This window comes from Crocodylus porosus, unplaced genomic scaffold (genome assembly GCF_001723895.1).
Source record: "Crocodylus porosus isolate Cpor-Errol unplaced genomic scaffold, CroPor_comp1, whole genome shotgun sequence".
NCBI lineage: Eukaryota > Metazoa > Chordata > Crocodylia > Crocodylidae > Crocodylus > Crocodylus porosus.
This window is the reverse complement of record NW_017728943.1, coordinates 69832395-69859102: the sequence shown is the minus strand read 5'-3', so window position 1 is coordinate 69859102 and position 26708 is coordinate 69832395. Positions and strand designations below refer to the sequence as shown.

General features: G+C 43.9%; 2 protein-coding genes across 3 annotated transcripts in view; one reads left to right on the top strand and one right to left on the bottom strand.

Annotated features, from left to right (window-relative positions):
- Positions 1-13880, top strand: part of TP53BP2 (tumor protein p53 binding protein 2) — a 65171-nt gene extending 51291 nt beyond the window's left edge. For both annotated transcript variants that reach the window (XM_019549531.1, XM_019549530.1), the window contains exons 14-18: positions 1109-1246; positions 1869-2002; positions 2960-3126; positions 7634-7833; positions 13036-13880. In XM_019549531.1, coding sequence (XP_019405076.1) covers positions 1109-1246; positions 1869-2002; positions 2960-3126; positions 7634-7833; positions 13036-13077 — 681 coding nt within the window. In that variant the 3' untranslated portion in view covers positions 13078-13880. The remainder of the gene's footprint in view (positions 1-1108; positions 1247-1868; positions 2003-2959; positions 3127-7633; positions 7834-13035) is intronic.
- A 1370-nt stretch (positions 13881-15250) lies between these two features.
- CAPN2 (calpain 2) overlaps positions 15251-26708 on the bottom strand; it is a 50797-nt gene continuing 39339 nt past the window's right edge. Inside the window, exons 15-21 of the mRNA XM_019549532.1 lie at positions 26176-26233; positions 23176-23240; positions 21380-21448; positions 19735-19813; positions 18796-18912; positions 18110-18168; positions 15251-16216 (exon numbers count right to left, since the gene is read on the bottom strand). Coding sequence (XP_019405077.1) covers positions 16193-16216; positions 18110-18168; positions 18796-18912; positions 19735-19813; positions 21380-21448; positions 23176-23240; positions 26176-26233 — 471 coding nt within the window. The 3' untranslated portion in view covers positions 15251-16192. The remainder of the gene's footprint in view (positions 16217-18109; positions 18169-18795; positions 18913-19734; positions 19814-21379; positions 21449-23175; positions 23241-26175; positions 26234-26708) is intronic.

The following is a 26708-nucleotide window of genomic DNA, read 5'->3' as shown; positions in this document are numbered from 1 at the left end:
TTGTATGGCATCTCACGCTTTCTCACTTTGTTTAAAATGGAAGAAAATTCAAAAAATTGCAACTGTGAAGAATTTTAACAGCCCAGACTTCCCAGATATTAAGTACTTGGTTCAGTTTGTTTTATATTGGAGCCTGTTTTAACATACCCTGCAAACTTCTCTGTTTCAGGACTAATTTGAGAATGAGGTGGAAAAAGACAAAAAAGCTTTGTCTGTGTTGGGATGATTGGGTAGTTGGGCAAGCTGTTTATTTACGTAACAATCCAGACCCATTGTAGTAATTTAATTTGGAATAGTAATATCTGTTTACTTGCAGATCATGGGTTTGTTGTCTTTGCTGTTTGTTGAATATTTTGCCTTTCTTTATTTTCAAAAGAGCTGAGGTCAACTTGACTCATTTCTGTTTACATCAGTTGCACTGACATCTGTCAGAAATTTGCATAGCCTTATAAATGGTGTTTTTTCCTGCTGCATAGCCAGCTGGGGAAATCACTGTTTTAATATATACATATTCTCTGGAATAGAGCTGGGCTTAGACTGCTTGAAGAGCCAGAGTTAAACTTCCAGCATTGCTGTGTAAACATTAGGGCACAACCAGACTTAGTCCTACAAATTTTCTCTAAAAATTTCTAGAAATTACCCAAGAAATTAGGTTCCAAAACTCCTGTTCCTGCTAAGAAATTTCTTATGTTTTATTCAAAGCCAGGAAGACCCTAACTTGTATCTGGTATTAATGAGTCTTACACCATCATCATTTCTCCTCCTCCTGGTCAGTGAGAGAGCTGTTGAAGAAATAATGATAACATACTTTGACTGTAAAAGCTGGAATTTTGTTTAGTCTTGTTAATATTAACATCTAGTGTGTGTGTGTATGTTTTTGGCTAGGACATATCTAGTCTATGCAGTGACCTCAGTGACTGATATTTCAGAGGAAAGCAAAATCCCCTGGGAAGCGTACAGTGAAGTGGGGGAGGGGTCTTGTGGGAAATTTAGTTACATCTTGTAAAAACCTCAGTCAAAAGTGCATCGCATCGTTCCTGGTGCATCAGCTTTGTGTTCTTGTCCTACTTGGATGTGAATTCCTACAAAACCTGTTTTCTTTTCCCAGGGGAAGAGGACAAACTTGCGTAAAACTGGCTCTGACAGGATTGCCCATGGAATGAGAGTGAAATTCAACCCTCTTGCATTGCTCTTAGATTCATCCCTAGAGGGAGAATTCGACCTTGTACAGAGGATCATTTATGAGGTACAGATATTATGTTATAAGAGATGGTATGAAACAAAGTTTAAATAGGCAAAAATATAGCTAGGGAACCTTAAGTTTTTTGACAGTGTATGTTGAGGAGATGCCTAGAGATCTCCCATAGACCGTGAGCCAGTTCAGATTGTAAGACATCCACTGTGTTGATGCTGGATATTCCTCAGCAAATCCAGAGTTTAGAATAATGTTGTCAGGGTGTATAAGCATTCCTTGGTCTCTTCCTTTTGCCAGTATCTGTTATGCATCAAGTGACTTTTTAACAAACAAGGAAGAAGCATCTGTTGTTGTTGAAAACAAAATTCCCATATAAAACAAGTTCTGATCTGTTTGACAATGCTGCTTTGTTATAATGTCCAGCTAATTTAGTAAAGATTTGTCTTTTCAGCGTGTCGCAATTTAACACTGAGCGTGTCAAAGTGTGTGAGAGGTTTCCATTGTGTTTATAGTTCATATGCATAGCTTCTAAAGGCTGATAACCCTTACAGATACTCTGCCCTGCCTGCAGAATAAATCAATAGCACATCCATTTTTGCACTCTGACACCCGGTTAGCTGGCAAAACTGTAAATATGGAATGTGAACAGCTTCTTTTTTTCCCTGCCTTGTAGGTTGAAGATCCTAGCATGCCCAATGATGAAGGAATTACAGCACTTCACAATGCTGTGTGTGCTGGTCACACTGAAATAGTGAAATTCTTGGTGCAGTTTGGAGTGAATGTAAATGCTGCAGATAGTGATGGATGGTAAGATGGTCTCTAGTTCACTTTTAATGTAGTGTTGGTATGAAATTTTTCTGCCAAACAGTGTTTCTCTCTGGACTTTCCTGAATTTAATTTGATGAGAAGTGTCTGTGTTTGACTAGCTGGTTTAGCTCTTCTGTCTGGCAAGAACTAGATGCATTCCTTTTATTGAGCTCTCAGCTCTGGGGGGGAGGGACTTGGACTGCTGCAGTAGCAGGGTGGTCTTAATGGGAAAATGCAGCTTTAGCATTGGTCTCACTCCTATCTAAAGAAAGTGGGTAGATACTGCAAGACTAGTGACCTTTTCCTGCTTCACCTCTCTATGTAATTTTACTTGATACCTCACTGATAATTGTTTATGCTATTTAGTTTAAGAAGCTTTCCTTCTAATAGGCATAGAATAGTTCTTTAAGGGAGAATTGCATCTAAAGGTTGCTAGGTGCAGAACCCTAAGAAGGCTTTATTGTTATGTCCCTGTACATCTGATTATATCAGAGGTGCCTGCAACCCATGCAGGCAAATCAGATGGCATAAAATAGAATCAGCAGAACCAGCTGCAGGTAAGTACTTACAAATTCTGTTGTGTAGATAAGTCAGCCCAAGTGCTCGTTGTCTGTCCTTGAGTCCTGAATTCAGACAGATTATCTTAATAGGGCTTAACTTGCCCTAGTAAGCATTCCTGTAAATTGACCGTTTGGGAAACAGAAGCATGATTAGTAATTAGATTTTCATGCTGGCCTCTCTGGTCACTGGCAGGTTGGGTGTGTCTCAGCTGCTTGGAAATTGTTGTTGACTGGGAAATGCAACTGCTGTTAGTACTAGGAGTTAAATTGTTTCATTGGAGGTATGTGTTGTGGGTCTTTACCCATGCAGTCTGCTCCAAGGAGTCAGTAAGCCTGACTCAGCAACATGTACGAAGATGTCTTGGGCCTCATTGCCAGTCTTCTCTCTCATTTGCAGGACACCCTTACATTGCGCAGCATCTTGCAATAATGTCCAGGTATGCAAATTCCTTGTGGAGTCAGGTGCTGCTGTGTTCGCCATGACCTACAGTGACATGCAGACGGCAGCAGACAAATGTGAAGAGATGGAAGAAGGCTACACCCAGTGCTCCCAATTTCTGTATGGTAGGCAATAAGTATTTGAGTTCTTGCCCTTTTTGGGCTCTTCAGAGGTCAGTTACTAGATTGCTGCTCTGCTGAAAGGACCAAGGTAGTAAATTGATCATAGGGCATGCTAGTTGATTTGAGATACTAACCAGTGAGTTTGCCCATTGGATGGCTGTCTGATAACTAACATGTGCCCACTGAAGTAATGCATTCCACTGTATGGACACACACTTGCTGACAAGCTCCTGTGTGGTGCCTTTCAGCTCTAATATCAACTAGGAATGAATAATTAAGAGCAGGTGAGTTTTATTGCCAAGTTTTCAGCTCAGTTGGAGATTCTTGCTGTAAATTTGGCATTTCCATAGCTTTTTATGTATTCTGCCTGCTGCTACATAATTTAAGTGCAGGACTGTTTTCTGCCTTGTTCAGATACTGAAGGGATAGCTGTTTGTTAAAAACTGTTCTTGACATAAATGTGCATGTTCCTCAATTACCTGATACCGGGGATGTAAGAAATTCAGCATGGTTCAGGGAAAAAAGTGCATACGTACCAGAATAAGCCTTGTTCACCTCTGTAAGTGCCTAGATGATGTCAGTGGTGGATATTGTGAACACCTACAGTAGCGTGCATTTTAAGTTATGCCACTTGCTTTTTAAGGAACAAGAATCAGCACTACTGATCAGTATGTCTCTGTTACTAGTGAGTAAAGCAGGGATAGATATAGATATCTAATTATTTATTTTTATTTTATTTTTTTAAAGGCACTTGTCTCAGGCAGTGGGTGTCCAGATATGAAACTTGTTCAGGTGTCTTTATTATATTGAAAGATAGGATTACTAACCAAGGTATTACCTGATGCCCAATATAAAGGTTTCCTTTTGAAAGGAAGAAATTACCTTACTAGAATCTAAACCTAAACACCTAGTTTAGGTGTTTTCAGACAAGCCTCAGGGGGGTAACTACTGAATGGCTGTCAGGTTTTAGTGACAACTAGGATGAGATTGGCCCTTTGATCAAGAGCTTGAGTGGTCCTTAAGAATACAAAGCCTGACTTTATTTTGCGGGTTTCAAAGCCTATTAACAGCATGTGTTTCTGGAATCCAAAAGTGGTTGGAGGTTTCTTGAAGAAGCAGCTCTTGTTTCTGGTACCGGAGAGCTAGTTTGGAGTGCTTCCCTCTCAGTTTAACTGTGCTGCTATTCTTAAATGGATGTTGATTTGAAGTGCTTCCATAGTTTGGTATGCAGTGGCCAGAACCTGCTAGTCAACTGGGTTGGCCTGCTTGGTGCTGGGCAGCAGAACAGATAATAATGCATAGCCCTGGCTATTATTCACCAGTCACTTTTAGTGTCAATGAACAGACAATCCTTGTAACAGCAGCTGCAGCAAATCTAGCCAAATTTAAATTAATCCATGCAGAGGACAAGATGCTTACAGCAGAACTATGGTATTACTTAGCATGTAATCTCATCCACTCTTAGATCTACTGGCTTTTGTTTTATGAGAGATTACTTGATTAGAGCAAACTGTGTGGGGGGGGAGCATTTAGACAAAATCATGTCCATTACATGTAATTTTGTCTCCTCTGCTGTTTTGTTTCATTATCTTACCTTCCTCCTCCATTCAGCTGCTTCTCCTGTTAAATAAAGCCTTTGGTTGATACTTATTGTTGCAATTTTTTGCTATCCGATGTAATTAAGATTACTGAGGCAGAGAGTCACTTCAGTACCCAATAAAATAGATAGTGAAAGTGAAGGCATTAGGCTGAACACAAATCTCAGTCCATCAGAGGTGGAAAGGAATCCTGTACAAATACTTGCTCAGATCAAAATGGAGATGATAGAGGAGATTTCATGCCCATAGTCTGCCAGTAATCCCTGCCCATGCATACATGCAGGGTGTGCGAATGTGTGTGGTGTTGCAATGGTGTCCCAAGGGGTTTGTTTCCTGCTTGATACTTCTGCTGTGTGGAGGTACCAGCACTATGTCTGGCCATTCACACACTATGCACATGGTGCTCCCAGTTGAAATCTGCCCTTTGCCGTCTGGTTGAATTCCCTAAAAATTGTACACCCCTTCACTCGTTTGTATTCAGGCTTCTCCAATCCTTTTTTGGTTCTTCACCGGGTGATCATGAAGTCCTTTGTCTAAGGACAGTCAGTTGCTTTTGCTCCTGTCCCACATGCTTCTCATCCTTTCCTAACATCCTGGCTCTTCTCCAGTCAGCTTTGCTTTTGCAGGTTGCTGTGGGGAGACCCACACAGCTATCCAAGTCCCTGGTTCCTCTAACCTGTACCTACAGTTGCTAAATAAAGTCAGCACAGGTCCTTGCTCTTCCTGGTTGCATGATCTTTCTCTTGGCAGGTGTGTGACCAGTTCTGCCTGGTGGAGCCTTGATACCTAGAATACCATTTTCTTTTTTTTTTCTTTTTTTTTAAAGAACCAAGAGCCTTATCGGGCACGTTATTTAAACTCAACTAAAGAAAGTAATTGATTTTTTACGTAAGCCATAAGAAGATGATGGTTATGCATTTCCCATGCACTGTAGCTCTGTCAGCCCACCTCCCTGAAAGCCTGCATAACTTGCATTGTTTGGCATTCTGATTCTTCTCAATGTGGAAAGCTTGTTCCTGTAACTGAACGGAGAAGTCCTGTTCCAAAGACTCTGGCATTCATGTTAAGCAGTGCTGATTAGCTGTATGAAAGCAGGGAACAAATCAACACTGTCAGAATTTCAGCTTTCACCATGAGCTTTTCTGCAAACCAGAAAATGCTGAATCGTCTACCACCACAGCATAGCTGCTACATTTACCACAAATGCTTTTGTTTCCTTCCTTTTGTTGCTAAGGATGAATTGTGTATACTTTCCATTTCCTCTCTCCATAGCAGGGAGAAGAGAGCTAAGCTTTGTCATTTTAGATAGAATATTGTATTTACTTGAATCCAAGATGAGGCTTTCCTACCCTGTGTTCTGCCGGGCGGTGGGGGGGGTCCCTCATCTTGGATTTTAGAAAGGTGGGAGGAGGAGGTTGGAGTCAGTCACTCGCCTACCAACTCTGCTCTGTGCTATCTTTCCCTATCCCCACCCGTCTCTCCCTTTTAATGTTTGCCCCAAGTTGGCTCCAGCTCATGCCCCTCTTTGGCCCAGGGCGTGGAGCACATGCCCTGGTCCCCTCCCGGCCAAAAAGCAGTGGCGTGGAAGTCAGGGTGCCAAGAACACTACAACTGCTGCTGCCTGGCTGGGCTGGGGCCAGAGTCAGTATGTTGTGTTGTGGGCTGGAGCAGGGCTAGAGCTAGAGCCACAGCTCATGGTAAGTGGGACCAGTGGGGAAAGGCACTGAGGGGTGGGGAACAGGAAGCAGGGAGGCCAAATGGCAGGGGGAGCAGGATCACATGGTGTGAGGGTCAGGCTGCTTTACCCCCCCTGTCAATGCTTGCCCTTCCTCCGCTGCTTTCCCTGCCAGAGCAGTGTTGGCGGGTGGGCTGGTGGGAAGGAATTTAAGATGATCCTCCAATAATCAGATTGTATACATGGAGATTTATAACACATTTCTAGTTTTTCTATGTATAAAATCTAATTGTGGGGGCGGTCATCTTAAATCCCAAGTCATTTGATTCGGGTAAATATGGGAACTAAATAAGAAGTCTTTGTAACCAGTATTTTGTTAACTCTAACTCCAAATTAACCTGCCTGCTTTTGGGCTATAGTGCAGAAGCAGGGGAACATGTGAGAATGGAGCTTTTGAAAACAGCACTTTCAATGCACCAATTCTCCTAGACGCAAACACTAAATAATTATCACAGATTTGTTCAACATATGGTGGGGAGGTAATTTAACTGACTTGTTTTTCTAAATCAAGATGAAATTTGTACAGATTTAGGAATGTGTGTTTGTGACGAACAAAACCAGGAGTTTCTTAAAGGTTAAGTTGTGGGTGGAGGTGACCTGTGTCTGGCAGAGGTTGAAGTGTGGGCCTTAATCAGGTGATTGATGTATTCTTGGTTTTGAAATTAATTGGTACTGGAAATGCACTTAATCTCTCCACTCATTAGTTTCCCCATCTGTCTAATGAACATGGTAGCACTTGCTTACTGTAAATGCCACCTTCACTTTTCTGTTGCTGAATAAAAGCTTTGTTGTTGTACATAAAGTTAATAAACTACTGTCTAGAAATGGCAGTCAGTATTTCTTTGTGTCCCCTGGCTGTAAAAAAACCAGTGTAGAAGTATTCTTCTTTTTGCACCTTTGAATAATTAGCAGCCCTTTCATGATAGGGATTTTATGGTAGGTCTGTAACTTGGGCTGTCCTACTGTTTCATTACTGATCCTCATGTATTATACAAGTAGGAGACTGGAATGTGAGATCATGGCTGTGATTCTGGTAGTAACTTTAAGGAATGCTTGTAGTGTTTCCTGATGAATGGATGGTTAACTTGATCTGAATCATGATTTTTCTCATGCATTTTCCAAGTGATACCGCGGTCCAGTTTTTAGATTGAGCTGCTTTTTTTCATTAATGCTTTAGGTGTGCAGGAGAAAATGGGGATAATGAACAAAGGGGTGATCTATGCCCTCTGGGATTATGAAGCTGAGAAGAACGATGAGCTGTCCATGAAAGAAGGGGACTGCATGACTGTTTTGCGCCGGGAAGATGAAGATGAAATTGAGTGGTGGTGGGCACGGCTAAATGACAAGGAAGGATATGTACCACGCAACCTGCTGGGGGTGAGTTTCTCTTGATATCTATTCACTGCAACAACCCCTGACTTGTAACCAACTGGTGTTATCTAGAAGTGAGACCTGTAAGCTGCAGATCTGACCCTTGTGTTCAGGTTATTTAGTGTCTGGTCCTGTGACAGTTACCATGGTGAGCTCTTAGCCTTCCTGCCTCTCCTCCGGGTGGTCATGCATATGGCATCATGCTTTCTAATTCTGCGCTTGGCAGTTTCAGAGGGCAGGATCTTACAGAACACAACTGTTGTCCCATGCTGGGGGCAGGAGAGAGGGGACAGAGATCATACTGTCATAGCTAAACCTGTACAAATTCTTATTGCCCTGCTCTAGTAACTTAGTGTTACTAATGTCAGTAAACTATTTTGACCAGAAGGTGAAGAAGCCTCCGTAACCTATGCCATGGTTCACATGTGAAGTCTGACAGCAGGTGGTCTGATAAATATTGTTCTAGTAAGAAACTGGCAGATTGGTGCGTTAGTAATGTTAATTCTGAGAAATGGCGCACATCATGCTCCATATGGTGCATATTTGGGGAACAGGCAAATCTTTTTTGTAGTTCTCTGCTGGTGTAGTAGTTGCTCTGGTTTATAGCCTATAAAATAAATGCACATTAGCAGTAGTGGTTTCTCCTCCCTGCATCCCACCCCAATCCTCTGCTTATCTTTAAAACACTGGTTCATTGGAGGAACAATTTGTTAAACACTTCTGTCTTTCTCCAAGCTCCTAAAAAGTCTCAAAAGTCTTCCCCTTTAAGCTTTTTATACATGCCCTATATTTTTGCTCCAGGTGATAATCCTTCAGCATTAGCAGAACCACTTAGCTGCTCTCAGTTTTAGCTGATTGATATTTGATGCTTCAGAGACTGTACCCCCTCCCTCATGTAGATAATCCACACTGGCAACTTAGCTTCAGTTCCCAGGGCTAGTCTCTCAAATGCTGGAGATGAGGGCTGGAGTCCTGTGCCTTTTAGAACAGGTCAGCTCATAATGTTATACATTCAGTTTTTCAGAATATGCCCCCCCTGCTTAGCCAAATATTTGTCAAGCAGCATTCTCATCTGGGAAGCTCCATGCTCTGTTTGATGGGTAGCAGCAGGCCTTTAAAATGGGCAAGAGGAGTACTCATGTTGGGGGCAGAGGAAGGACTTAATTCCAGCTACTAATGCAGTTTTAAAGTCAACCAAAATTATTTTCCTCAGGGGGTTTTGTTGGGATGGGAGGTATTTTGGGGAATGGCCTTGTGGCAGAAGTTTCCCCCAGCTGGACAAAGGCCCAGGCAGCAGTTTAGAGAGAGAGCCTCCTCTTGTGGGAGGGACCAAAGGTGCTGCTGTTCTCATGTCTTCAGGTGATGACAGTAAAGGGAGGAGGCCCGTTCTTTCCTTAGGGTCTGTATGGTCAGCAGGGTGAAACTGAACAATACTCTCTTGCCTTGCTGTTCCTGGAGTAGCAATGGACTTCGGTGGAAGCACAGAAACAGTGCTGGGCTTGAGAAAGCCACTCTATGTGCACCAGCACACATTTGTAAATTTGCATTATGGTGTGTGCTGAGCTGTGGGAATGAAATCAGCACGCTGAGGAAATGGTTCATCTAAGGACTGTCCTCCTTCTGGCAGCATTTGGAAGAGGGATCAGCAACAGACTTCCTGTTTCTTCCATGCTGTTGGATCATTCTGCCAGTGCTAAGTGTATACATACAGCTGCTTTTCCACCCCCTTCCCTCCTGACCCTGACCCCCACACTCCACAGGAATGTAGGCGTGAGAACGAGAGACTTCTGCTCTTTTGTGCTAACAACCTAAGAAGCAATGCAGTGCTGATAGATTACTTACCTTGGGCCTAACGCTTCCTGATACTGTGCTCAGTGGAAGTGAAGGAGTTAATTTTGTGGGCTGTTAAATAGTCAGTCTCCAGTTCTTACTTGTCCTGGATTCCCTCTATGGGTGGTGCTTGCTGGGGACCTCCAATCTTGTCTAGTCTCTGAGTACCCCCTAAAGCCATCCCAGGCAGGCTTCTTAAGTAAGGGGATGTCCTGACTCTATCCCATTCTAAGTCTTTTGGTCTCTGACACTTCATGGTTTCCTGTTGTCCTGTCTTGAGGAGCTAGTACTCAGTTCTGCTTCTGAGACGCACTTTACCTCTTCATGGGGGAAAAAGCATACCCAGAAGTTCCAAGCAGCAAAGCAGACGGCTCCTCTTTGAATAAAGGCATTTAAAGGTTGCTCAGCCAGTGGTGCTCCATTCCCTTCAAAGGGCTTTTCAGTCCTGTCTTCTCAGTGTAGGCCTCCCGCCCCGAGCACCCCAAAGTAAAATCAGCTGTTCTCTCTCGAGTCCTGCACAGCCACAAACCATACAGCTGCTCAGCTGGCCTTTTGTTTCAGGCTGACCACCACCAGTTAATACTCTGCTTGTCTGCCATGCCGTGTCCACTGTCATGTTTATCTACTTCAGCAACCCTGGAGTCTCCTGGGTGTTGCTGAAATGGCAGGAAAGCTATTCAAGTCTCTTGTGATGCTGGAGGTCCAATTCATCTAGTCTCTTCCCACATGTAGGCAGGTCTCTTAAATTACCAAGGTCTAGCAGGGACTCTAACTCCTTCCTATGTACTAGCTTTACAAGGAAACTGAGGCATGCAGCATTGTTACAACATGAACACAGTTAATATAGGAATATTACAGTAAAACCCAGAGACCTTCACAATACTGAAGTATTCAAAGTGATGAATTCCTTTGTATAGACCCTGGGAAAAGACGTGCAGGATACTGGATGCACACCAGTTTGGCTGTAACTTGTACTTTGCTGTTCAGTCCAGTGAAAATGTGTAATAGCTTCATGCATTCTTCCTGATTTGGTATTCGATAGCAGTGGCTTTCCTCTTTTCAGGTTAGATGCATTCAGGTGAATCTCCAAGATAAGTTATTACCTGTTTAGGGTTTAGGTTCAGGTTGGAATCAGAAATGGGCAAGGTTTGGAGATATATTTTTGGTTGGGAGTTGTAGGACATACAGAGCTGTATTTAGGTTGCAGAGAGGTAGGGCACTCCATGCTAGTAAGTAGGATAGACTGCCACCTGTCCCCCAGGGATGAGGGTAGGAGGCTTCTAGCTGTGGGAACTAGCCTTGGGGGTAGGAGGTTTTCTCTTGCTCCAGTGGGTGTTGTGGCATCCTGGGATCTCTAGGCTAGGCTAAGGGATGAAGTTTTGGGGGATTTTCAAGGTAGATGTTTGGTGAGGCTGCTTATGGTCTCTTTCTTGGGTCTGGGATAGGGGAAACTTATCTTTCATTAGTGAAACTAACTGTTCCATGCCAGAGCTTTTGTAGATAATGCAGAGCATTATGTTGCTGTCTAGAAGTCTTCAGATCATAATTCCAGTGCAGATGCAGACTGTTTTTGTGCAGACTGGGAAATCTTTTGGCAGAGTTGTTGGTTGTGTGTACTCGGTATCCTTGCGACTTCCCTGTTTGGTTTCACATCTCAGCTGATGGTGAAAAGTTCAGCTGACTTTGAAAAGCCTTACAATAGACTCACTACAGTTTATGCTCCTGATTGTGCAAGCACTTTCTCTAGTCAAAATGCTGACACATTTATTTGTATATATAGCAAATATAAATGGCAAGGAAGGCTCTTCTAACCAGGGATGTTACTGTGAAATAGTATGTGCATTTGAAGGTGTAGTTCATGCCAGCTTGTGATCACTCTCAGCTTATACTAAACCACACAAAGGTATTTCCAGACTGCTCACAAGGTATGCTATACCAGAACTGTTAACCCCAGTGGATTTAATTCTACAGTAAGGCATGGACACGTGCCCAGTTCTCCTAAGCTGGCTGCCTGAAGTGGGTGCTATTATAGAGCATGGGTTCTGAGTGGTGGGGGAACCAGTTTGCACTGAGCCAGTGGCAACCCAGAAGTGAAACTGGCAGTGGTAATGCACACCAACAAGTACATTTAGTTCTGACCTCGTCGGAAGTACCTTCACACATGAGATCAGCTTTTCTCCCAGAGTAAGTACTGAGAGAGGCATGTTCACTCACTTTCCCTGGGTTAAGTTAAGAACCCTCTGGAGTTAAATGTGCTGTTCACACCCTTAGTTTAGAGTAAGTGCTTCTGCACAGGGAGTTAACAGGAGTCTTTCACTTTGGGTATTTTTTTTAATTTGCACTTTAGCATATTCCATGCGGAATCTCCCAGTTGGACAAACCCTAAAATTCGTTTAAGCTGTTCCAAGGCCAGGCAGTTAAGTGGCTCTCTTATTAACTTGTCAGCCAGTGTCCACTAACTGAAAATGCCATGCTCTCTCAGAGCTGGTTTATAAGGACTCTGTCCCAAATCGCTACAGATAGCAATAATATTTTCTATATTGTCTAGATCAGCAATTCTCAGCCAAAGCACTTTAACACCCTGGGGTACAGGAAGATCCTTTTAAAGATGCTGCAGGGTTCTGTGCAATATTAGCACTCTAGGTGTGCAGATACCTACACATTCACAAGACAAACCCAGGGATTTCAAACAGGAATCCAGATTGGAAAAATAACAGAGCAGTTCTTCTATTGCGAAGAACTCTGAAAGGGCATAGCGGGTTTTTGACATAGTCAAAACCTGAGTGAAAGCTAAGAGCTGGCATTTTCCAGGGCTGCCTTGAGTCTAACAAGGTTGAGAATCACTGGTCTCTACTAGTTTCTGTCTGTGGCAGGTGTATAATTTATACTGGATTTTCAGATTAACTGTTGTCAGTCAAAGGTATAATAGGCATCGAGAAATATGAAACTGAATAGAAGACTTTGTTTTTAAAGGTCAGAGTTTAAAGTAATGTAGAAATGCATCCTGAAGCTTACTGCACACTAAAGAGTGTCTAACCTGAATTCCAGGTTGTCTTTGCTATGTGTAACCTATTGTATTACAGTCTGTTGTATGGAGCTGAATGGCTGAATTAATTTAGTATAGTCTGCTTTTCAGTGTTTGCTTTTGATTGATTATTCATATTTATGTGCTATTGTGTGCCATAGTTGATCTCTCTTATTTTTATGGTTACTTTAAATATGATAGTGATTATTTGCAACTGCTAAATTCACTCTTGTTGGCGCTGTTTTTGGTATATGTGATGTGCTTATCTGCACTTCCATTTTTAAATCTAAGCTAGACTTGTACTTTGTAAAACACCTCAGGTTTAATTTTCCTTTTTTTTTTTCCACCCCCAGCTGTACCCAAGGATTAAACCAAGGCAAAGAAGTTTGGCATGAAACTGTACAGAATCCTGACTCGTGAAGTACTAATTGTGGGTGACTTATCACTTCTATACAAGAAATTAATCATTTTTTTGGTTAGTTCCAGTTTCATGAGACTTATTCTACAGCAGTGCAGCTTGAAAGCAATGAAGAATATGCTTTGAAAACAAATGAAGGATTGATGCACTCACAAATGGAGGAGGGCATTCTAAGCGAAGTGCTGCTTGCAAGAAAATGGGGTTGTGCTACAAATGAGCTAAGTGCACCAGACATTCACGTCCCTCTCAGCTTTCCCAAATGGTGCATGTGCACACAAGAATAGCATTCCCATTCTATTTTTTTTTTTCCCTGAATGAAATGCAACAAATATTTCACTTTGCCACTGGGGGAATTGAATTCATGTTCACCACAGCTGACTTTTGTCCTGGTGGCAGAAATTATCTGAAATACCTGCGTAGTATCCAAAAGCACGCTGCTGTCAAGCAGAATGTTTTGTTGAAGTCGCTGAGATGAAGTTATGCAGTTGATAAAATAGTGCATCTACCAGTAAGGAACCTTTGACCAATCTGTTGAGCAATAACATTAAAATGCAGTAGCATCTTAGGAATTCTGTGTATTCAGAACAATGTGCTATATTAGAGGTAATGTAGTTTTAGAGAGTCTTGTTTTTACACAAATTCTGTATTTATTGTCTTTTGTAACTTTTGAAAATTGTGTAGAAAATTTCTGTAGACTTTACAACTCAAGCTTTGTTATAATCCTACCTGTTTTTATTTTTTGTTAATTGTGATAATTAAAGTTTTTTGTCTCCTTAGGCATTTAGTGTCTCTCTGTCTTTGACATAAGATGTGAGCCTTGAGACCTCTCAAGCCAATATGCAGGTGTATCAATAGAGTACCCCAGTTCAAAGAAGATTTTGACCTTTGACTTTCATCTGAAAAAAAAAAAAGAAATTGATTCTAACACACAAATTGTCAGCTGTTACCCTAGGAGTAGGGGTTATAGTTGATTACTCTGCTCAACTCCAATAAGGTTACGCACCCATACAAGAATATTCTACCTTTTTAACCAACTTCTTTCAATAGAATAATCTTTTGGAGATGTAATGGTTATGTTTTGTTTTTAAGATTTACATATTGAATGCTAATGATCAAAACTTGCCTTGGAAAAGAACCTGAGATGGTTACATAGTCTGTAGGCAGAGTATAAAGAAAAAGTGTGGCAGAGATCTCTGATACCACTGCATCCTCCTTAGGTTCACATTTTCCTAAGGAAGTTCTTTCTGCTATAGCAGGGGTTTGGGAATTGTTCTGCAGATGGTTTTATTATAGTCTAATCTCCCTGGACCTAGTAAATTGAAAGAGTTTATCAGGTTGACATGAACAAGTGGAACGGGATAGTTCAGGAGAATGGCCATGAGCAAAAGGACTTCCCAATTCTAGGACTGTGGCAAGAGTCCAACCTGGGTTTGTGCTGGGGTGCAACAACGATGTCAGTGGTTGGAATAATTGTCATAGTTGCTTAAGCAGGTGAGCAGATGATGATGTCCTTCTGTATTCTAAATGAGAAGGAAAGCAGCAGGAAAATCCTGCTTGTATTTCTCCGAACACCAGGCTCAATGACTCCAGGGCCCGGTGAAACGCTGTTAGACTTCACTACATAAGAATGGGTGTACGTGGCCAACTGAAAAGACAAATGTCTGCACATTGGAGCAGTAAGAAGAAGACATAAGTCCTCATTAAGTTCACAAGGCAGTAAGTAGTGAGACCTCTAACTGCAGTCTCTTTGATATTCATAATGTCTGTGCTCTCAACTGGAGGTGTGGGCATGGTTTAGCCCCTGGTGTTTTTGTGCCGTCTGTGCACAGCGTGCTATTACTCAGAGGTCTCCTCTGTGCCTGGCACAATTCCTTTCTGCAGGAAAATAACCATGCAACTACTAATTACCTACCACATGCATGCCATCCTGTACTGTACTGAAAGTGTTGCTATCAACCAGAACTTGTCTGTATACTTTTTTTTTGCAAGGACTGTGTCCTTTTGTTGACAACTGACGCTTTATACATGTGAATACCCTCTACAAAACAGCACCTTGCTGGGACCAGCGTAACTGTCTTTATTTAAATATAAAAAGTAATTGGGAAGAGTTGAAGGCAACATTCGAAATAAGTTTTTTGCGGGGGGGGGGGTTGTACTACATAATGGATGTAAACAAATCTTCCTTTTTGATTTGATAGTTGAGAACTGGCAGTTGCTTCCCTTCCTGTGCCTGGCACCGGCGGTGTTCTCCCTGGAGTTTTGGTTGTAGACCCAGATATTGGTGACAGTCTTTTTGCATGCTGATTGAGTGTCAGAGTTGGATCCTGTTCTCTCTTTGGTGTATAGCTTTTCTGCTGGTCAAACTGCTTCGATTCTTTGCCTGAACTCAGAAAATGTTGTAGATCATGTGTCTGAAACATCAAATCTCACTGAATGGGGTTAAGAGAATGCAGTACAATATAGCATCTGTTTGTTACACTCTGGATTTAAAAGGAAACCTTGTCCATTGTGCTCTAGCTTGTGGGGGTGGGGGGGGAAAGGCACAGCACTTCTAAAAGTTTTTGTTTGTTTGGGTTGTTTTTTTTTTTTTTAAATAACCTCCATGCTGCCTCCTTTCATCAGCCTTGCCACTTGGTTTGCAATTTTGAGTAAGATGCCATTGCCCCCTCTTCCCTCAAATGACAAGGAATTACAAGCTTTGTTCCTAGCTTTTCTTCAGATGAGTCATGGTTACTTGCACTTTTAAATAACTTCCTAATTAAACAAGCTAGCTCGTTAAATACAACTGAAGAATATATATATAAAAATTAAAGCTTTCACAGGTTATAAAAGATAGTAAAAAAGAAAATAAAAAAAATCACCCAGTCCACATAATGAGACAGCAAGCAGTTGCACTGGAGCTTTGGCGTTCTGATGCTATAATACGCTTTCTGTGGCCACCTCCACATTGGTGTAGATCAGTGCCATTCATAAATATAAGGCATCTATCAATGTTGGCATACAGTGTATTTTGTTTCCCCCTTGCATATTGCACACATTTTTCATGGTCCAGATTTTTCATAAGAAGTTTTCAGCTGATCTTAGGCTCTGCTTCAAATGATAGTAAAACACAGCCACTGGGGAAGGCAAAAGAAGAGATACATTAATGTATACAATAGCAAGGCCTCTAATGCAATTTTAGTAGGCATATGTGCTGAGAGTTGAGTTCCCAGGATGAAGTCTACACGCACACACACACACGCACACACACACACACACACACACACACACACACACTTTAGTGTAAGGGAGAAAAAATTGGAGAAATATTATACAATCACTATGGAATAATCTCCCCAAGATTTCAATAAGTTATAGGCATGTTTCATAAAGTGGAGTAGGCACACCTCCAGCTTTCCTAAGCGGTAAGCCTACAGTGGGTGCTATAACAGGTCTGTCCACTGGGTGGCAGGGCAGCTGGTTTATGTTAGATAAACAGCACCACAATCCTGATAAAACTGACGTGGGCAGAGGTCCACAACATTATCCAGAGGGGGAGAAAGGCAGGGGCCAGTATGACTTAGCTCAGAGTAGGGAAGCTATGGGGGTTGGGCCACAGGTTGCTGATCTCTGGACTAGAAGAGCAGACATGCACCCAGGATTCTGGTATGTATTTGTTCCTCAATGTGTGCATCTACATGTGCTATTAATGCACTTGAATAAATTCTAGCAGTTCGCTGGAGTTTATTGCTTCTGGGCACCACATTTACATGTGTGCTTGGGACTGCAGCACGTTGAGCCTAGACAGAGCAGCCCTAGCTGGCAGGGGGCTCATGGTATCTGCCTGCCAGCCTCTGCTACTCTGCCCTGGCTCAAAGTGCTGCGCAGGGCTGGTTGGGGCATGAGGGTACTACAGTGCAGGAATGGCTAGCTGGCAGGCAACCCTGCACTGAAGTACTCTTGTGCCCCAGCCAACCCCAGTTGCCATCTACATGTGTGTTGCAGTGCATGTAATAGCTACTCCACTGTAGGATAATACTTGTTGGGCAGTACTGTCCTATAGCAGAGTTGGTTAATTTACTGTGCCCTAATAGGGACACTTTACTGTGGAGCTAACTGGTCAACTCTATATCCAAGTGCATGTGTAGATGTACCCAGTGTGAGGGGTAACTTTCCCCTAGGATGGAGTCACTTATGCTAGTGTAATATAATATATGTGTATCCTCTCACTTTACTACAGAACAAAATAAATGTGTCTGGTGTCCACTTCCCTGACCTAAATGCTCTTACAGAAGAGTACTTTGTGGGATGTTGTGTCTTAAGTCACAAGTGAAGATGATCTGTCAGGTGCTTCCTGAGATAATCAAGTGCATGAAATGTTCATGTAACACTAAAAGGTCTGAAGTGAAAAGAGGCATTTATGGTGGAAACAACTTCAGGTGTTCTTGTTCGGTCACTTGACCAGGTTGTCAGCAGAAAGAGCCAACTGTACTCAAAACATCATTCAAAGTAATGGGAGTAACAGCAGCTCATCTCCTACATGGAGGTGCTGTCAACTTGGGGACACAGAAAAATTAAAACAAATTAAATAGAGGTGTAATTATCAAGCAGATCCTTTGTAAAGTAAAGTAGCCCTGGTTTTACTTTACCTGAACCCCCTTTGAAACGCAGAAATAATAGAGGATATGAGCTGAGATGGCATAAAGGGAAAAGGAAAGGGGGGTGCAATCAGAATTTATCCCAGCAGCATAGGTTATTTGAAGTGGAAGAGGCCAATGGGATGTGATAGGAGACAATGTAAGTAGCTAAGACTGAGCTTTTTTTTTATAGAGAAGATAAGTGTCCACAGTTTCATGCATACAAGGTACCTAAATCTGTCTTGGGCCTAGACCTCAGTGTCCCCCCCGGTGGATCAGTCATGCTAGACAGCAAGCCAAGCATACAGCCAGAATATAGTAATCCAGCACTACCAAAGACAATGTGGCTCTTGTAGCAAGCAATGATCCCTACCGTTGAATGTATTAACTTACAGTGTTGAGGTTCAACTCCACTGTCCCTGTTTTTGCAGCATCCAGTTTTGTAAATATTTCTGTCACAGAAAGGGATAAATAAAGAGATGAATGGCAAGAAAGTTGCTGAAGTTGATGTATCCCTTTGTCTTAAAGGTATAGCAGCAAAATTCCCCCCAACTGCTTCAGGGTTTATGAAAATGACCTCTTCCAAAGTAACAAAGCAATGCACCTTCCTGCCCCCCAAAACAAACATTCTCAAATTATTCTGCGATTTGTGGCCAAACTCTTGAAGCTTTGTGCTAATGCCTGAGAAACTTGCTGACTGGTCTAAGCTAAATGAAACCAAGAAAGGAAACAAATAACAAAAGCCAAAACATTAAATTATTTTAAAATTCCTTAATGCTCTGCTTTGTGTCCACTACAAAGACATTTTCACAGTAACAACAAGTGTTCCTTGTTAAAGCTGTTGTTCTTGCTCAGTTAGTGCTTGGCTGCGTGCGTTGGAAGAAGGAACCAAACCCACTGGGCCCCAATCCTGCAGGGCCATGAGGAAGATATGGGGGGAGGTGGTCTTGCCATGCAGATCAGATTGTAGGCTCAGACCATCAGCTGCTTTTAAATTGTTCTACTATGAAGCCAAAATAATTTTGCATTCTTATCTGTGTGGAACTTGTGAAATGCAGAGTCACTAAGTGCATACTCACTGAACAAAGTTTCCAGCCGAATCAAGCACCTGACAAAATTGTCAAAGTCAATGATGAGCTGCTCATCTGCAAAACGGGCCACGATGACTTGATGCAACTGGCAATTCAGCTTGAAGCCTGGTGGGCAAAATACAAGGCAGAAACATTCATAGCGCTGCATTTCTGATAATGCAATGGGAGGGGTGGGGGCTGGGGTTGGCGATTGGAGCTTTAGCTAATGGGGCATAAAAAAATGTTAAAAGTCAAAACAAGAGCACCTCTGAAAATGCAGCGATTCTTGACCACATAGAGGAGGTGAAATTTTGCAGTCAGCAGTTTAAGTTTTGAAGCTGGTTGATTGTGATTAAGTCATTTTTTTTCCCCCTTTCAGTTTATCCATTGGTATTTCTGAGTCTCCCAGGATTTTGGCTTGCCATTGGCTGGGCCAATCCTCTGGGATCAGGAAGGTTAGCAGAACCCATTCTGACTCATGTTCTTGAAGACAGCAGCAGCTTTCTCAGGGCAGGTCAGGAGGAAAACTGGTTATTAGAGGAAACATTGCTCCTGCTGCGAGGCTGGACTTCCTTCTCTTCTAAAAGACAGTTTGAGGCACATAGAAGCACTACCCCTTGGTGCCACAGCATTATTAAAAGGGAAGTAGGATCTCCACCAAAGCAGCCAGACGGTAATAGCAGCCTTGCCAACACTACGTTGTCAAGCCTGTGGGGATGAGTAAGTGTAAAAAGAGGTTCTTGGGACTGGTGTGAAGCCCAGGGCATTGTGTAGCCTTGTGAGGTCCTCTGAGGTGTAGCTAAGCCTCTTATTCTGACTCTTGAGATTCACCAAGCATTTAAAAGAACAGGGCTGGAAGGGACCTCTGAAGCCTGAGACTTGAAATGGCATAATCCTTAATACAGACAGGCAAGTGTGGGGGCAGTACAACCAGAAGCATAAAACTACCTGCTGTTTCTAATGCTCGCCGCATCTCGTAGGAGTTCATGGTACCAGAACGATCAACATCAATTTCCCTGTAAATTTTCTGTAAAACACAAGGCTTGCTGTTAGAACTTATCAATCATTCAGAGTATATTTTTTTTCTCCATTTTGCTGAAAGTCAGATAAAGGCTTCTGAAAGGCAGTTTGTGCATTTTGCTGAGGAGTGAGATGGCCATGGAAGATACGAGTCCCTCAAAGGGATTTGGGGTTTAGTCCTTGGAGCAGTGGCAGATGAATTCTTAGATCTTCCTTCAGTGCTGCATGCAGGAGGGGATGGCTGTGGGGGAATCTCTGGAAGCACGGCAATCCCATGTCAAAGCTAATGCAGAAGTTTAGCATCACTGAGAGAGCACGTGCTGTGCAGCCCAGTGCTCTTCCTAGTGGTGAATTTAAGAGAGTGTGAAGGTTAAGGATGGAGGCAGGGGAGTACCAGAGGGAGGGAAGAAGGTGGCGATGCTGATGCAATGAGCTAAGGAAGCTCCTACTCTTGGCCTTCCCTGCAAAATGTTAAGGCGTAGCTGATTGTCCTAAGGGTGCAGACCTGGAGGGCAGATCCTCTGCTGCCGAAGACTGTTCTACATCGGTCACACAAAATGAACCAGACCACGGGTCCCTGTTGCTGGGAGACCTGACACCTTCCCTCTGCAGGGTGTGCCATCACTTGTGGCCAGTGCCATTCTCAGGTGTAGAAGGTGAAGTAACAAGTACCTTCCGTGTTGTTGGTTCACCTCTTACTTCCACGTGGCTGTTCTGCTGCACTGTTTTTGTTACCACTGCCTGGTAAAGCTGATGGGTGGTTAGGGGCAGGGCTTCCCAGGAAGTACATGGACTGGATCGAAGCAGCCCTGGGTTTAAAATGTGCACTGTTTTCTTACTTCGGTGCCTCATTTCATGCCCATTTCTTGGGCCCTATCTATCAAGTGTGCCTCTTGCAAGGAGCTGAGAGCCTCCAACTCACACTGGCTTGAGAGAAAGGAAACGGACCTCAGCATCTCATACAACTGGGCCAAAAAGCACATACTACCTAATGTTAGTTCCACCTCCTCCTTTATCTAACCAGTGTAGATTTATTGACCCAATCATCTAACACTGTATTCAGTGCCTCTGCAGACTTAACAGCCTTGTATTATGTGGAACAGATTGATACAGCGGTGCTCAATCTTTCGAGGCTCCACAGGCTGAATGAGTAGTGTGGGGCTGGCCTGCAGGATGAGTCCTGCACAGAGTTGAGGTTTAGGGTCAGTTTACAGGTGAGATGTAACACACCTGCCTGATCCCATGTGTCAGATCTGGCTGTAAAGCAACTGTACGCCAGCATGACCCAGCACGCAGGGCTGTGTGTGTATTCCAACCACCAGGCTCCACACGGGTCTCAAAATTTGGCAGTGGGGAGCAATGTCAGTGTTAATTGTTGCGACTGTGAGCAGTTGGTGTTGCCACCACTTCCTTACCACAAAATGTTTTAAACCATGGGGCACCTCATGGACTGAATGATATGGCTCTGTGGGCTGGATCTAGCCCAGGGGCAGTAGGTTGAGCACCACTAGATCAATATATATCCACCTGTATTGCACACCACTGTTTGCTCAGAAGGAGGTCCATATCTTACCTGATATTTCTGAATCTTTGTCCAGAGGGTATGGAATTCTTTCAGTCCCAGCTTTCCACTTCCATCAGACTGTGTGGGTTAAGGCAAACTCTTTGGATGATAGGGAAGAGATGTTTTTTCTCCCCAACATTAGGTTTGATTTTGTACAGGCAATAATTTTCTCATGTCAGAGTCAGAAAGGGTCATACATCATATCTGAAATGCGTGGCTCATTCAGGCTCACCCTGAAGAAGAGAGAGAACCGTTCCTCCAAAACTTACATGCTGTATTTGTTTCTAAATCAGCAAGAGGGCATAAGAGTCTGACAAGTCTTATCAATACCATATTGATTTAGAGTTTGACTCTGAGTACTTCCCTCCAAGCTTCTCTGATTCTTCCCTGAGTTCATCTGACCATTCAGCACATTCACAGAGATGAGGCATTGTGCATAGGTCATCAATACCTACAGCTATTAAGGGCAATCAAAGTCAAAGCATGTTTGGACTCTGAATTGAGACAAGAGCTTAGGCAAGGCCTGCTGCTTATTGAGTTTTTAGCCCTTTAGCAGCACCTAGCCCAAGAAACTCCCTGTCCTTCTCTTTCCTGTGTGAGAGGCAGGACTCATGGCACCTGCCACATTTTACAAGTCATGGGAGCATTTCCTGGTGCTTAGGATTTTGTTTTTCTAAACACATTATTCTTAAGCCTGTATGGTCCAATAGAAAAAATACCACATTTACCTGAATCCAAGATAACTTCAAATTTAAGATAACTGGCCCTGTGGCAGTGGCAGCTGTGGCCCTGGCTCCTGCCCTGGCCCTGGCCCAGAGCTGCTGCCACTACCACTGCTGCATGGCCAAGCTGGGGTTGGAGGCAGCACATGTTCGGTGCTCTCTGTCCCTGGCCAGAGTGGGGCCCAGCCAGAGCTTGGCCTGTGACACGGAGGTAACAGCAATGGTAGATGGGGGGGGCAGAGATGGTAGGTGGAGTGGTAGTGGGGAGCAAAGGAGGGGGGCATAAGCTGGGGGGCAGACGGTGGGAGGCAGCAACACTGGCTCTGACCCTGGGGCTAGAGTTGGAGCCAGAGCTGCAGTTGCTGCTTCTCCCATCCCCTCAACTTAGATAGACTTGTACTCAAGTCTAAGATGAGAGGCTTCTGCTCCTACCCCCCCCCCCAGTGTTTAATGGCAGAAAAAAACCTTGTCTTGGATTCAAATCAATATGGTTTCACCTCACCACCACCTCCATGGAGCAGAACACAACTCTTACTGGAGAGTTCTTCACACACTGCACTGATTCTCCTCTTCTCTGTTTCTTTCCCTTGGAGCAGAAGCTCAAAGACAATGCTACCTGGAGAGGGCTTTGGGGGTCTCTGTCCCCCACTGTGTTTGATTGTTAAATTCTTGTGATTGCTCCCTGCTCTGACCAAACCTGGCATGGGCAGTCTCTCTGTACCTTAGGATTGAGGGCACTCATCACCTTCCTCTTTGACATACATGCTTAGGCCTGTAACACTAGCTAATGTCACTGATACCACATTATGAAGCTGGTCTTTTCTGTGATGCATATGCAACATCACTGCCATCAGCTAAGCCCCACATGCAGCTTCTAGGAGGGATCTGAGGTAGGGTCTTCTGCTTTAAAAATACACATCCCCCTACAAGCTTGAACAAAAAGGAAGTGTTCACATTTGTGCAGGAGAAGCTCTAAAGAATGACTGGATGAATGGAGGTTAGCACTACACATGTAGCACTAAGCAATAAAAAAATACAGTATGAACAGGGGAATGAAGTCAAGCCAACATCACTGAAAGATACATCCAACAGATCCACCATTATTTTACATGTCTCAATGCTGAAGCCATCTGATTTAATGTCTTTTTCTGTACAGAAAGAAAGAAAATGGCAAATTTACTTGTTAAATGCTGGAATTGGGATAGAGGAATTTAAATCAATTCTTTAGAGGGCCTCCCTGTCTTCTTCAGTAGAAGCCATTGCAACCTGACAAAGCAGCAGCATATATGAGGCAAGGCATTGGATATTTCCAAATTGTCAGGACACACATGTTATTTAGGAGCCCAGCGCAGTTAATGCGGTTTCTTCATTCTTGCTGTTATGTAGAAAGCAAAGACGATGCATGCAAGAAAAGCTCAGTTCTATAGGATTTTCTGTACTACGCCCACAACCTCAGAACTGGTAACTCCTTTTCTACACCTGAAATCTTCCTTTGGGATTAGACCAAGGAATGAGTGCTTTCCAGTTTAGTTCTAGCAAGAAGGCACTGGGACTGGTTAGTTTTTCGGGGACAAGTGAAGCCACTAAAGAGCACCATGATGGGTGGGAGAGTCTACGGCTGTTGGAAGGATAGCCAGGATCAGGAATCCTGGCTCCATCTCCCAACTGCCTGAGAGAAACCTCATCTCCCCAGGCTGGTACTCTCAAGAGCCTTCTGCTGGTGGGTCCCACCATAACAGTCTAGGGAACAGCATGTACCTAAAGCAGAAGCCAAGGGGCAGGCAGAAGGAGGCACAGGTGGGTCAAGTAGTATGAATATCACAGGAAAGTTGAACAAGAATGGAGGAGGAGGTCCCTGACAACAAGCCCCAAGGACTGAAGCCAGTCGCTCTTTACCAAACAGACACTCCACTCAAAGCATGGGTTGTATGTGAGCTGCAGGAGCAGGGGCAGATCCCAATCCAGCCTCTCTGGGCCTTGTCCTATCCTCTGCCAACAAGAAACTATTAATCCAAGGGCATTCCTCAGGATACTGATGGGGAAGGAGGCTGAGATCAGTAACTGACAGAAGACGGTCAATATCAGCCTGGAGGCGGAAAGCAGCATGGAAATCCTATCTGTCTGACTGATGTCTTTTAGTCTAAAACAATCCATGGGATAGCCTGTCCCAAAACTTGATCGTTATCTGAAGGGGATAAGAAACCTGTAATATGGTCTGAGTGACCTTGTTAAAGACATGCAGCCATCAGCCAACTGTCTGGGGCTTCCCTTGTTGCTGCGCTGTTGCTGAATTCTGCTGTCAGTCTGGAAGCTTACAATAGAGGGTTGATTGTGTCATTCACTGCCTCTCCCCTAAGAAGCAGGACATTCATAGGGGGTTTTGAGTCAATCTTCCCCTTCTCCTAACAAGCCTTGCGTGAATGCTGGTTAACCTTGTAGGCAATAGATTCCTTTTCCTTACAGGGCTGAATCTTAAGGAGAACAATTAATCACCTCAACCAGTATCTGTTACTGTCAGCAACATGGACGCACCTTGAACAGGATACTACTGTGACCCCCAGTCCCCCCCCCCCTTGATGGCTATAAGAAGAAAGACAAGTGGATTTTGCCCCCTTTTGTGTAGGCTTTTGTGTTGCAAGGCTGTGACCTTGCTTATCTCCTGAGGAACCTCCAACAGCAGCACATGTCCTTTAGCCACCAACCCTGATCACCATCATTTGCTCATGAACAGGGTTACTGCACAGCTGCTTGGACACCTGAATCCTGTTCAGAAAAAAGCAGAGCTTTGGATAACTGCTTTGAGCAAATGGGATCACATAATGCAAGGATTTCACCTTGAGATCAGCCTATGTTGGATTCAGACTACTAGAGACAGCAATGTCTTTGGCCATTACCAAGTTATCCAGTACAGCATGCCTGTCTGTCAAACAATCCCTGTCAGCCAAGGACAGCCAACAGCAACCTACTAAGGGTGTGTGAAGCAGGCCCTATTTGATTTGGATTCGGCCCAAATCAGGGATGGTGATTCGATTAGTTGATTTGGATTGCTGTCCCTGATTTGATTTGGCCGAATCCAAATCTGAAGATTTGATGCTGATTCAGAGAATCAGCAATTCAGCCATAGATACAGCTTCAAATGTTTTTTCCACATACCTCAAGGTACCAGCGCGGCTCATGAATGCTGCGATGCTGGGGCAGATGGAGCATCCCACAGGAGCGTGGGAAGTCCCCCCATGTGCTTGGTGGTGAACCCAGAAGTGGATCGGCAGTACTTCTGGTCCACTTCTGGGTCTTCCAGGGAACGCACTGGGGAACCTCCCCATGCCAACCAGGCTCGGTGATCAGCCACGTGGGGACCCGGATGCCCCCTAGACACAGGAGGCACCTGTTGCTGAGCTGGGAGGGGACACGGGGGGCCCCCCAGCACACTCTCCAGCAGAGCCAGAAGTGCACTGGAAGTCCCTCTTGTCTACTTTCGGGTCTGCTGCCAAGCACCGTGGGGAGCTTCCCGCGTTTCTGCGGGACACTCCATGCACCCCAGCATCGCAGCATTCACGAGCCTTCTGCTATCTAGGGGAATGTAGAAAAAAACATTTAAGCTGTGTCTATGTTCAAATCTTTCTGAATCTCTCTATATTGATTCAAAGGGTTCTGATTCGATTCAGAGAGATTAAAGGGTCCTCTGATTTGATTTGGAGAATCAGCCACCAAATCAGGCTGAATCCCCGCTGAATCAAATCAGGGACTGAAGTTTTCATAGACATCAGGGCTGGAAGGGACCTCGGGAGATCATTGAGTCCAGCCCCACAGCCCTACTACCTACCCCTACCATCAAAGTAGGTGTGTGCTGTTGAGGAAGCTCCAGAAGTAGAAACTTCCTGAACTCAGGCAAAGATTCCTCTAAAGTCCCCTGAGTCCTAGCAAGCAACAGCAGTGAGTTTGAGATTACCCTGAAGCAGAGAACTGGGATCTACAGGTGCATCTTCCAGCTGTCTATGAGCTGGGTTGGCAGGTGCTTTGCCTTCCTTGGGCCCAGACAGCCTGTTGCTGGCCACTGAATAGGAGAGGGAAGAAGATACTTACGCTTAGCCATGATTTTTTTCAGGATGTTGCACAGTTCAAAGGCAGAGATCTCAGCATCCTGTGGGGAGGGGAGGGGACAGCACCACTTTAAGTAAATATTCAATATGTGCCAGGCCGGGAGTGGGCACCACATACGAGAGGAGTGAGTGAGAGGCTTCGATAGGTCTGGTACATTAATTCAGGCTGAATGGCACTTGTACACATGAAACTACAAGCTCTGTAATGTTTAGAAAGTGCAGCTGGAATTCCTTTTGGTTTGGAAAGCCCCAGGAAGTATTTCATGAGTTAAGAGCAGTTTGTGAGCACAACTGCCATTCTTCTTAGGGAGTTTGCTGGGCCTGTTTGATGTGTGAAATCTCCTCCCACTTTGTGAGATTCACAGCATGAGGCATAGTGTCAAAGCCCTTTGGGTGTTTCACTACAGCCCCAGAAGCAACAAGGAAGTTAGATGAGCACCTTGCCGGGGTCATCTGACCCCGGTGCTCTTTCCTGCCAAGGCAGGGGGTCGGACTAGATGATCTACCTAGGTCCCT